Source organism: Hemitrygon akajei, chromosome 23 (assembly GCF_048418815.1).
Source record: "Hemitrygon akajei chromosome 23, sHemAka1.3, whole genome shotgun sequence".
In the NCBI taxonomy this organism is placed as follows: domain Eukaryota; kingdom Metazoa; phylum Chordata; class Chondrichthyes; order Myliobatiformes; family Dasyatidae; genus Hemitrygon; species Hemitrygon akajei.
In genome coordinates this window covers 37,474,917-37,488,147 of record NC_133146.1, presented here as the reverse complement: position 1 = coordinate 37,488,147, position 13,231 = coordinate 37,474,917, and the positions used below count along the sequence as shown (strand labels likewise).

The 13,231-nt window shown below is 45.4% G+C and overlaps 1 protein-coding gene across 1 annotated transcript in view; it reads right to left on the bottom strand.

Moving 5' to 3' along the window:
• hectd2 (HECT domain containing 2) overlaps positions 1 to 9,646 on the bottom strand; it is a 117,971-nt gene extending 108,325 nt beyond the window's left edge. Inside the window, exon 1 of the mRNA XM_073027430.1 lies at positions 9,441 to 9,646. Within this exon, the coding sequence (XP_072883531.1) occupies positions 9,441 to 9,560 (120 nt within the window). The 5' untranslated portion in view covers positions 9,561 to 9,646. The remainder of the gene's footprint in view (positions 1 to 9,440) is intronic.
• Positions 9,647 to 13,231: the final 3,585 nt, after the last annotated feature.

The following is a 13,231-nucleotide window of genomic DNA, read 5'->3' as shown; positions in this document are numbered from 1 at the left end:
TTCTTAAATGGTAAAAGGATATAGGTGAGGAGGCATCGTAATGAGGGAGATTGATTTTAGAAGGATTCTAGAAAGTTAAATCAACACATTGTGTCACAGCTACGAAGTATATTTATCGAACGGTTCACAAAAGCGACAATGGTAATGACGCAAGCTACAGTACTTAATGCTGCCAGCTTTTCATATCCCTAAGACAACAGTGGATGAAGTATCTTATTACTGAAGCCATATCTCACTTTCAGACAGTCTAACAAAAATGTCCCTGCTCTATGTTGTCAGTGCATGCTGTGAGATAGGATGTTTGGAGAGTGCCGCCATTTTACTCAGCATTGGTTTAACCCAATTGTATTTATTTTCAAATAAATCTGAAAAAAAGATACACGTAACAGATAAAAGGCTCGAGATTAGATTGCCACCTTCTCACGTTTTTTTAATACATGCCAGGGGTGACTAAGAACCCATTATGAAGGGCAGTAGAAGTGTAATGGTTACCATTTTGAGTCAGGATCCCCCACAGGAATCCAGATTTCACACTGAATCAACACACTTGTCAGCTGGCCGTGGGGTTCTCTTGTGCGACGGACTGGGTCGCTCCTGAGACCCAAGATAAGCGTACCTTGAAACATAGATGCTAAAACTAATTGCTGACTAGATAACATTTCCCCTTCATAGAAGAGCAGAAAAAACTAATGTGAAAATAATCTCTTGAGCCATCCCTTCAACTCCATCGCAGCAAATGGCCCGTCCTTCAAACTTTCCACACATTAAATTGTCTTGCAGTAGGGCAACCTTAGGATGCATCCAGAACCAGAGGCCACAGCTTAAGAATAAGGGGTAGAACGGAGTTCAGGAAAAACTCTTTCACCCAGAGAATTGTGGATCTATGGAATGCTCTGCCTCAGAAGGCAGTGGAGGCCAATTCTCTAGATGCTTTCAAGAAAGAGATAGATAGAGCTCTTAAAGACAGCGGAGTCAGGAACGGGGTACTGATTGTGGATGATCAGCCATGATCACATTGAATGACGGTGCTGGCTCAAAGGGCCAAATGGCCTACTCTTGCACCTATTGTCTATTGTCTTCCTCAAATATCAACAAAGACTAAATCCAGAAAAGAAACCTTCACCAAACGACTCAATTTTTATTTGCAGAACTCCAGTTAACTTGCACAATTATGAAAGGCCCTCTGTAAATACAAAGTTCAAAATTCAAAGTACATTTATTATCAAAGTATGTATACTGTATACAACCTTGAGATTTGTCTTCTTGCAGGCAGCCACAGAACAAAGAAACCAATAGAATTAGTGATGCACCATCAATAACTCACGCCGAGACTTAGGAAGTGAGATATCGGCTTTTATTGACTGAAGAACAACACTACATCCTGGGGAAAATGAGGGAGAGCAGCAGGCCACAGTCGCCTTTATACAGGGGTCTGTGGGAGGAGCCACAGGGGCAGTCAGCAGGGTCTTGGGAGGAGCCACAGGAGCAGTCAGACAGGTATATCTAGTTCACCACAATTAGTTCAAAGAAAATCCCCACCTAATGTGCAAAACAAAAGAACAAATCGTGCAAGCTTTGAAAAGAGATCAAATAGCATTAATTGTGAGGCCTCAGTGTTGTGCTGATGGTCGCAGGCCACAGCTGTGAAGTTAGTTCAGCGCTGAAGCATCCCAATCAAATAGCAAAATTGTAAAAAAGAGAAGTAAACAGAAAAAACACGAGGACCATTGACAGCAGAGCCCCAGAAGTGAGCCCACAGCTGCGGAGTGCATCCAGAAACCTGAAGGCTGCCCAGCAGCGACTGCTCCTGAACTCAGCGACATGGGACCAATGACTCCTGCTCCTTCCACCCACTGTCAGCAGCAGCAGAAACCGGTCAAATGCAGGCAGACTGCACCCAACAACTGTTAATTTTCCACTCTCGCCCGCGACAATTTTAATCTTGCTCTACATTTGAATCAGTGTGTGGAATTGCAGCCGACCACAGGTTTGAGTTACAGCATTAGGAAATGACACAAGATCTCATCCATGCTGAATCCCTCAGGAGATCGCAGAAGTGCCAGATTGTTCAGTCAGCCCAAAAATACATTCTTAAAAGTGAAATTATAGGCTGAAATTGACCACAGCTCATAAGTATATCTAACAGAAGAAGATTATTCAGGAGTTTTGTAAGCTGCCTGCAAAATGTTGCTGTAGGTCACTGCCGCCATTTTGTCAGAAGTATTTCAATTCTGTACTGATTTACCTTAATGGCCTCTTTAAAGTCCATCCTTAATGGGTACAGCCTGGGAGGAGGACAACTGTTTCTTTTCCCATTAAAGTCACTTCAGATGACCAGGGTGCAGAGTTTAGTTGGAATTTGATCAAAAATACGCATCCAGGTGGTTAAGGGTGTAAGTGAAGCAGATGGTGATGGTACTGATATGCTTCAGCCATCCTCAATGAGAGCACCAGAGACTAAACCCATTCAACATGCATGAGAGGAGCAGAGGATGAACACTGCAAGCTCCTGACAATCCTGAACCTCACAGCCGAGGTTGCAGTAGTGAGATCAACCAGCAACGCAGTTCCCTTTACCTAGGAGAGAGACAATGCCCACCGTGGTGTGAATAGTAGGGATGTGGCAGTGAGGATGAAGGGTGAATCATGTAGGAGTAGGAGGTGTGTAATAACATAGTCAAATAGTTGTTGGGTAAGAGAATATTGTGAAGGGGCCTTATTAAGCAGTCCTTGAGGTCAGCTCCATTCTGCTGGTTCCAAGGTGATGATGAGGCCAGTGTGGGATTAGTAGACTCTGTCACAAATGAGGAGATGGTGCACACTAGGGTTTTGTGTTCTCAAATTGGGCTGTCCACAGAAAATCCGCCCCCATTTTGCATTTGTTTCTTTTTGGCCCAGGGTCCTTCTCCATTTCGAACATTGATGGAGCAGGGATCCCCATGCAGCAGTGGGGATGTTACACTTGTTTCAAGGTAGCTTCTGAGAAAATCCTCAAAATGTTTCTTCTGTTCTCCTGGTGTGGTGAACTACATATACCTGTCTGGACACGCCCCCTGCTGACAGCTCCTGTGACTCCTCCCACAGACCCCTGCTGACAGCTCCTGTGACTCCTCCCACAGACCCCTGCTGACTGCTCCTGTGGCTCCTCCCACAGACCCCTACTGACAGCTCCTGTGGCTCCTCCCACAGACCCCCGCTGACTGCTCCTGTGGCTCCTCCCACAGACCCCTGCTGACAGCTCCTGTGACTCCTCCCACAGACCCCTGCTGACTGCTCCTGTGGCCCCTCCCACAGACCCCTGCTGACAGCTCCTGTGACTCCTCCCACAGACCCCTGCTGACTGCTCCTGTGGCCCCTCCCACAGACCCCTGCTGACTGCTCCTGTGACTCCTCCCACAGACCCCTGCTGACAGCTCCTGTGACTCCTCCCACAGACCCCTGCTGACAGCTCCTGTGACTCCTCCCACAGACCCCTGCTGACAGCTCCTGTGGCTCCTCCCACAGACCCCCTGCTGACTGCTCCTGTGGCTCCTCCCACAGACCCCTGCTGACTGCTCCTGTGGCTCCTCCCACAGACCCTGCTGACTGCTCCTGTGGCTCCTCCCACAAACCCCTGCTGACAGCTCCTGTGGCTCCTCCCACAGACCCACTGCTCCTGTGGCTCCTCCCACAGACCCCCGCTGACAGCTCCTGTGGCTCCTCCCACAGACCCCCTGCTGACTGCTCCTGTGGCTCCTCCCACAGACCCCTGCTGACTGCTCCTGTGGCTCCTCCCACAGACCCTGCTGACTGCTCCTGTGGCTCCTCCCACAGACCCCTGCTGACTGCTCCTGTGGCTCCTCCCACAGACCCCTGCTGACTGCTCCTGTGGCTCCTCCCACAGACCCTGCTGACTGCTCCTGTGGCTCCTCCCACAGACCCCTGTATAAAGGCGATTGAGGCCTGAGCCCGGCCCTCATTCTCCAGGATGTAGTATGGTGGTCAACTACTGCTTGTTCTTTCTTCCAGTCAATAAAAGCCGATATCTCGACTTCACGTCTCAGAGAGAGTTATTGATGGTGCATCACCTGGTAACGTTTTGCCATGATGCTGCTCTCTCCATTTCTCTTGGAGTTCTTGTACAGTGAAGCCCATACCCATTGTGGCTCAGGAAGGGATACACCATGATCTGAGCAGTTGTTTAGCCACTGGGAAAAGGCAGTTGAAAGATGGTGAAAATGCTCCCCATGACAGAGAGCAGAGAGACCCCACCCAGTCAACACAATCATGTCATTTCTCAAAGTTGGCCAGAATCACAGCGTCTCTCATGTCTACAGCATCTCCCCTTTCTTCTAGATGTTGGAGATGAAATTATGAATTTGCTTAAGAATGTTTTCCTTCACTCTAACTTCATCAGGGACAGCCCTGCTCCCAAGGCCCTGATGTTTCAGATAGTTTATGGCCTTTTGATTTCATGCTAATTGAGAGTGGAAGCAGTCCGTACAGCACAGTTTGTCACAGAATGGAGTTACTGACTTCATATAAAGGATAGTGACATGGTTGTGGGATTCTTTGAAATGTTCCTTCCAGCAGGCACAGGCGGGCGCTCTGTCCCTGATAATTGCCTAACAATTTAGTGGCCAACCTGTGGCCATTCTGAAGTTCTCTGACTGTGGATAGACACATTAAGATGTCATTTTGGGATACTTAATTCTGAAGAGGTTAGGGCTGTGATTGGGGAAGAGATTAAAGGTCGTGGGGACGGGTGGGACAGCTGAGTGGGTCAAGAGGAGCCCTGTAATGGCAGACGCATTGCGCAAGAGTCGCAAATCCCAAGTGCAATGGCTAGGTCAGAAGGTGGTGCATTTTAGTTAGTAATTGGAACGAACAGAATATACTTAACAACTTTACTGGGATCATCGTAGCCATGACAGGTGTATTTACCCTCCTTAACTGCCTTTCAGGGAGTTGCATTGAAAACTGGCAGTCTGTGAGGTATGGAGCTAACAGCATCCCCTCCTTCCGTCAGCTGCCAGTAACACTGCACTAGAAAATCACAGTTTACATGCTTCTTTACCATCTGAAGCCACAAGCCACCTCCCCTTTCACTGACACTGATCACTTCTAACTGAGGTCATAAATGTTTATTACCCAACAAAATAGTGCACGTCTTGAAATTATTCATGACTGCGGTCCTGTCTCACCAGAAAGATGTTTAATTTTTGGGCTGTGTTTCAGCTGTGATGTTTAGTTATTTTGGCTATTTGACTAAGTACATTTATATTTCTATAATTTTAAATTCTAACCACATTAATTTACTTTAAATGAAAAAATATAACTATATATTCAAAAAACATACAGCCTCAAGGTGATGAATATTAAAGAAAAATACATTAAGCACAGAATTTTAAAAAAATTTAAAAATGTTAACTGCAGTAGAAAGACAATAGGAACACTGCGATCATGATACTGTCCTTCTGTTTAATCTCCTTAGTGAAATATCTGCATTTTCTTTCTTGGTGAACAACTAGTGAATATCTTCAAGGGTAGTGTTTTGTGCTCTGAGGCAGTTCTAAAGTGATGATTCATGGAATCAAGGGAACACTTTTTGTTTTTTGAAGCAGCTCTGATCTCCAATCTGAAGAAGCACATGTTGCTTACACCACCGAGTATCTGAGAATTATTCCCGGGTTGTGATGTAGTTTATTAATGCATGACTATCAGTCACTCCTAGTGGAAATTCATTCTTTAATATTGGTATCATAGCCTGTTGTTTTTTTCCCTCATTGTGATTCATTGGTGATCTCAGTCCAATATTTTCCACAGAGAATTCCTTAGCAAGAATCATTACATCAGTAGAATTCTAAGGAGAATGATTATTTTCCTTTTATTAAATCCAAAGGATCTAGTCATTGAAAGTAGAAGGATTGTATTTTCTGTACCTAATATCTTAGTGCTATGCCATTGCTGAATGAGGACTCCATTGGCAACATTTTACTTCAATTAATTCAGGAACAATACTTGATTATCTGAACCTGTGAGATAAGTATCATTTAATCTGTTTTCCTGCACAACCAATCTTCCCCTTCAAGCTGATTATGGACTTTATAAAGGATAAGACGAGCAAACACATACCAATCCTCATAGAGGGATCAGAAGTGGAGAGAGTGAGCAATTTCAAGTTCCTGAGTATCAATATCTCTGAGAATCTAAGCTGGTCCCAACATATCGATGCAGCTATAAAGAAGGCAACGCTGCGGCTATATTTCATTTGGAGTTTGTCACCTAAAACACATGAAAACTTCTACAGTTGTACCATGGAGAGCATTCTGACAGTCCGCATCACTGTCTGGAATGGGGGTGGGGGCTACTGCACAGGATCGAAGAAGCTACAGGAAGTGGTAAAATTAGTCAGCTCCATCGTGGGTACTAGCCTTTGTAGCACCCAAGACATCTTCAAGGAGCAGTGCCTTGGAAAGGCGGCGTCCATTATTAAGGACCCCCATCACCCAGTACATGCCTTCTTCTCATTGCTACCGACAGGAAGGAGATACAGAAGCCTGAGGCTCATTCTCAGTCATTCAGGAACAGATTCCTCCCTTCTGCCATCCAATTTCTAAGGGGATATTGAACCCATGAACACTGCCTCACGTTTTATTATTTCTGTTTTTGCAATACTATCTTTAAATTTAACAATTGAATATACATATATACTTACTGTAATTCAGTTTTTTTTCTATATTTTATCATGTATTGCATTGTACTACTGCGACTAAGTTATCAAATTTCACAACATATACTGCTGATATTAAACCTGATTCTGATTCTGGTTCATAAGTTACAATGTGATTTGGGTCAATGGTTCCAGATGGAGGTTTCTTTCTCCAGAGTAAGAAACTCTAAGGACATCGGCTGCCTACTTTCATGAGTAGTTTAAATTACCTATTATTTCCGGTATTTTGGAGAATAAATAATGGAGGTACTGAGACATGGGGAAAAAATTGCAGAACGATGAAATAAAAAGAATAGCATCTGAATCTAAATACCAAATGTGACAGGAGGTCTCTCCCAATTACAATAATGCAGGAACATACATCACGAGACACCATGCTGTACAATTCAACTGAGATGGTACACAGTGGAATTAGAACAATGCAGAAGCTGGTAGATTTTCAGGGAAGCATCCTGCCAGAAGAACAGAGGCAAAGGAAGGAATGTTTAATGGCACATTGAGCTGGATTGTTGAAGATGAATTTCAGCAAGATTAAACTAAAGATGCAAAGGTATCCACTCTATAAAGCCTTCAAAGTACAACTCTGGAGAATGCATCAGATACATTACAAACCACCCGGAAGTGGAGCAATTAAGTACTGCTGGTTCTTTACTTAACTAGGAACAGAGAGGCTCTTTGGATACTTCAAAAAAGTAGTTAAGACTCTAAGCAGATCTTTGCAGTTCTGCAGATTCAGTGTCTTGCTCCTCAGAAAATCAATTCATTTTTGGAATCAGGCCTTCTTGTCAAAGACGATGGCTGCTGCATAAGGCACAGTATCTTTAGAAAAGTGCACTGAGATATGCAAAGTTATCAAAGTCAGGCTAGATGCGTTTGATGGTCAGAAGCAAGTGGTGAAGTGTAAACTGCAGAAAAGGGAAAGTACTGCCACCAGTACTTAGATGTTATTTCTATTGTAGACAGCAATGTCAGTGGCTGTAAAATACATGCACAGGAGAGAGTGTGGATTATAGATTTGAAAATCACTTCTATAAATATAGCATGATTAAGAGGCAATCAATTTGTCCCACCCGTGGACATTTGATCAATTCAGAGTAGGGCAAAAACTTTCAGTACATTGGATACCAGGAATTCATTTCCATGCATAGAGAATTGTCTGGAGTCTTTGCCTGCTTCAATATGAAATTGATAAATATTATTGGAGAAGAGTACTATTTGAAATCAACAGTGAAGACTGATGCAGAGTACTTCAGACCCAGAAGACCTAAAGTTGACAATTATCAATCCCTTGTTCTAATTCCTCTATCCTATAGTTTGATTTGTATCATCCTCAGTACTACAAATCTCTAAGGGAGCTTGGATTTTTCCTATTCTGCACCCATTTTTTTCTGTCCTAACGTTGTTCTTCTGGACACAAGCCCCTCTCCAAGATTTATCTTGATTGGAACACCAGCCATCTTAAACATTCAGTCCATGGCCAGTGCACCAAACTACAGTTTGTAACATCAACGAGGTGCACTGCAGCAGCCTCTCGAGCAGCAACTCTGAACCCCAGTCTTCCATTCCTTACACAAAGCAGACTAGAAGGTCCATAGGGACCTTCCAAGTCACATACCACCCTCAACTGGAAATTTATTGGTGTTCCTTCATCATTGTTGGGATTATGGAACCCCCAAAACCAACATCAGTGAGAACATACCTTCAGCACATGGCCTGCAGCAATTGAATAGGACAGTCCACTAGCATGTTAACAAGGCAAGCAAGGGTAGCCTAATGGCAACAAAGAGTCCAAGAACAAACATACTCATAAATAAACATTTATTTTCCTGCAAATATTTTCTTTAAGCTTTTGGCTCCTTGTGCTAACAACATTTCCTTTGGCTGTCGCCTGATTAACCTTTTAACATTTTAAAATTGGTGTAAAACACAACTTTTGTTAAGGTGCAGCAGGTAATGACAAAAAAATTTACAGCATGCAGTAACACCTGTAACGTGATGCTAATGAACAAACTAAAAGTTACTCTACCTATCGGAGATCAGTAAAAATATTCAAAGTTGCTTCTGCAGGTCATTTGGTCCACTTTACGGAGTCTTGTAATGGAAATGCAGAGTTATGGCCCTTCATTGCCTGATGCAGTGTCATGTCATTATAGCAAGAAATAACATTTTCTGTACATAATTGTAGTTTATTATCTTAATTTGCTAGATACTGGTTTATTAATTCCAAATATGTTACAGGTATATTCGGAGTCGGTTAAAAGGAGACAAATCATAATTGAAACATCAAACTATAATCAAATGAACTGTCTGTGTGCAAAGCATTAAAAACGGAATAACGAAAAAACTTAGAGCTACACGAACTGTTTCTAAACCGTCTCTCACAGCTAACAATTTGAAGGTGACAGTTTGAAAGGTTTTATTCTTTCGTTTTGAAAGTGCTAAGTTATTGACGTTCGACTACAGGAGCGAATGATAACTTCAGTTTATATTTAAGGTGCTAAATCCTTAACTTAAGACCCTGTGTTGTTTTTAATAACAAGTTATATTTAATTGTGCCATTTTAAGAAAAAATGTATGTGGGGTCCAGTTTTCTTCCCCCTTTGGAAGGTTGCTGTCATTCATGTTTAGCAGTTCTCTTTACTCCTGCGACAAATCATGCCAGCATTTTACAGAGACTACTGATCGCTCTAATCGCGGGCAGGGACAGTTGCTGCCTAGAGTCACATACCGCAGGCGCCGCGGAGACCGACTGTGTGTTTGCAGAGGCTGTCGCTATGGCTGGAAGTCGCTCCCTCTCTCTCCCCCTGCCTTCAGCACAGCCCGCGGAAGTCCTGCGCTCTTCGTTCATGCTTTCTGGTGAGCAGCGAAGAGCCGCAGCCTCCCGGGCTCGGGGTACGAGGCAGCCGCCGCCGCCGCCGCCACCACGCCGCTCCAGTGAAGCTGGCAAAAGTCAGTGGCGCCTGAAATCCCGCAGGTCTCCAGCTCCCTGGGAACGGGGGTGGGAGGGAGGCAAATTCACCACTCCGGTCGCACAGACCTAGGTGCAATTTATCAGAAGCGATGGGGAAAAGAAGACCGCACGTAGCTCTCCAGCAGAGACAATCTTTCCAACGCAACAATACATGTTAATGTTTTAAAGAGCAAACAGGAGGAAATCTGCAGATGCTGGAAATTCAAACAACACCACACACAAAATGCTGGTGGAACACAGCAGGCCAGGCAGCATCTATAGGGAGAAGCTCTCTATATTCTCCCTATAGATGCTGCCTGGCCTGCTGTGTTCCACCAGCATTTTGTGTGTGCTGTTAATGTTTTAAAGTTGCTCATAAACTGCAGCTGCATCAGCAATGGCAGGAGTAGAGGAAAATTGTGAGGGACTAGATTGATGAGCATAACAGCTCAGGCAATATGCGAATATCACATAGGTATCTGAATTTCCCTTCTGGAAGGACAGATACATAAGGGGAAAAATAGATGACACTTGCGGATCGAAGTGATAACCAATTGGATTACATTGAACTCTCTGGTAAGTTGGAGGGTTGGCTGTGACTCAGTTCTAAAATATCCAAAATTCTATTGTTCCTAAGCAACCTGCTCATAACTTCACCCTTGTTTGGTGTTATATTTCATCGTAGGAATAAAATCTGATGAAAATGTTAGTTCGTAAACTTAAAGCTAACCCTTTCTTAATTGCCATCAGCATGGAAAGAAGCCCCCTGCCTACAGTGTCTATGTCACACACCAGACACCCATTTACTCTAAACCCATTTGTTATATGCTCCCCACATGTCCATACATTTTTCCCAAGTTCTAACACTCACCCAAGGGTCATGGGGGGGGGGGGGAGGCAGGAGAATGGGGTTGAGAGGGATAATAAATCAGCCATGATGGAGCAGACTAAATGGGCTGAATGGCCTGATTCTATTCCTGTGTCTTATGGTCTACTACACTTGGGGCTATTTTTTCAGTGGCCAATTAACCTGCCAAGTTCTAGGATGAGAGAGGAAACCAGAACACCTGGAGGAAATGCACACAGCCACAAACAGAACGTGGAAGCTCCATGTATATGGTGCCTTAGGTGAGGACAGTGGCTCTACCAGCTGTGTTATTGTGCCACACTGTGCTGCCCTGTGCCACCAAGTGTGTACCTCTGACAACGGTTTACACTGTCTTAACTAATGTTGGCAATCAATAAAAACAGTTTTGGTCACTGCCAAGCATAACAACTTCCTTTTATTTACCACCTTCAATAAGCAGGTAAGAAATGAAAGTGTAGCCCACTTGGTCCTTGCAGCCTGCTGTGCCGTTCTGGCAGACCATGGCTGATCCGCCTCTATGCCACGTTGAGCCTATTGCCTCCTCAGCCAAGCATGAACATCTGAACCTCTGGTATGGAGCTTGATTACTGTTCTCCCATCCACGGCGACCAAACTTATAGTTCCCACACCCCGCACTTCCCCTTTCTACCTCCTACCTAAGATTCACAAACCTGCCTGTCCAGGCAGACCCGTTGTCTCTGCTTGCTCCTGCCCCACTGAACTCATTTCTGCCTATCTCGACTCTGTTTTATCTCCCCTTGTTCAATCCCTTCCCACCTATGTCCGTGATACTTCCTATGCTTTACATCTCTTCAAAGATTTCAAGTTCCCTGGCCTCCACCGCCTCATTTTCACCATGGACGTCCAGTCCCTATATACCTCTATCCCCCACCAGGAAGGTCTCCAAGCTCTCCGTTTCTTCCTGGATTCCAGACCCAGCCAGTCACCTTCTACCACCACTCTTCTCCGCCTCGCGGAATTAGTCCTCACCCTTAACAATTTCTCCTTTGGCTCCTCCCACTTCCTCCAAACTAAAGGTGTAGCCACGGGCACCCGCATGGGTCCTAGCTGTGCCTGCCTTTTTGTCGGCCATGTGGAGCAATCTATGTTCCAAGCCTACACCGGTATCTGTCGTCCTCTTTTCTTACGTTATATCGACGACTGCATCGGTGCTGCTTCCTGCACGCATGCTGAGCTCGTCGACTTCATTAACTTCGCCTCCAACTTTCACCCCGCCCTCAAATTCACCTGGTCTATTTCCGACACCTCCCTCCCCTTTCTAGATCTTTCTGTTTCTATCTCTGGAGACACCCTATCCACCGACGTCTACTACAAACCTACAGACTCTCACAGCTACCTAGACTATTCCTCCTCCCACCCTGTCTCCTGCAAAAATGCTATCCCTTTCTCTCAATTCCTCTGCCTCCGCTGCATCTGCTCTCAGGATGAGGCCTTTCATTCCAGGACAAAGGAGATGTCTTCCTTTTTTAAAGAAAGGGGCTTCCCTTCGTCCACTATCAACTCTGCCCTCCATCGCGTCTCCCGTATTTCACACACCTCTGCCCTCACCCCATCCCCCTGCCAGCCCACCAGGGATAGAGTCCCCCTGGTCCTCACCTATCACCCTACCAGCCTACAGATCCAACGCATAATCCTCCGTAACTTATGCCACCTCCTACGTAATCCCACCACCAACCACATCTTCCCCTCCCCCCCACTCTCGGCTTTCTGCAGGGATCGCTCCCTACGCGACTCCCTTGTCCATTCATCCCCCCCATCCCTCCCCACCGACCTCCCTCCGGGCACTCATCCCTGCAAACGGAAGAAGTGCTACACACCTGCCCCCACACTTCTTCCCTCACCACCATCCCAGGCCCCAGACAGTCCTTTCAGGTGAGGCACCACTTCACCTGCGAGTCAACTGGGGTGATATACTGTATCCGGTGCTCCCAATGTGGCCATTTATACATTGGGGAGACCCGCCGCAGACTGGAAGACCGTTTCGCCGAACACCAGCGCTCGGTCCTCCAGCAGTGGCGGGATCTCCCTGTGGCCATACACTTCAATTCCACAGACCACTCCCACTCCGACATGTCTGTCCATGGCCTCCTCTACCGTCAAGATGAGGCCACACGCAGGTCGATGGAGCAATACCTTATCTCCCGCCTAGGTAGCCTCCTTCCTGCCAGCATGAACATCCAACTCACTGACCGTTGATATCCCTGCCCCCCACCCTTACCCCCATCCCTATCTATTATTTTAGTCTGGTTCTCTTTCTCTCTCTTTTTCCCCCTTCACTATAATCCCTCCCCCTAGCCCTACCTTTCGTTCTCTTTTATTTCCCATAATTCTCCACCTTCCCCCTAGCCCACTTCCCTCCAGCCTATCACTTCCCAGCTCTCTACTTTATCCCTCCCCCCACTTCTTATCCCCCCTCGACCATCCCATGTTACTTCACTCCTGATGAAGGGTTTCGGCCTGAAACGTCGTCACTACCTCCTTCCATAGATGCTGTCTGGCCTGCTGAGTTCTGCCAGCATTTCGTGTTTTTTTTATTGATTACTGTTGATTGTTTTTGGGTAGTCTCAGGTTTTGTAAAAGATGTATTTTCTCTTTAGTCCTTCTTAGCTCTCCCTTTGAGAATATGCAAAGTTCTAGAGACGCCAGTGGAATAACCTTGGTAGTGAGTGCTGGAAGGTTA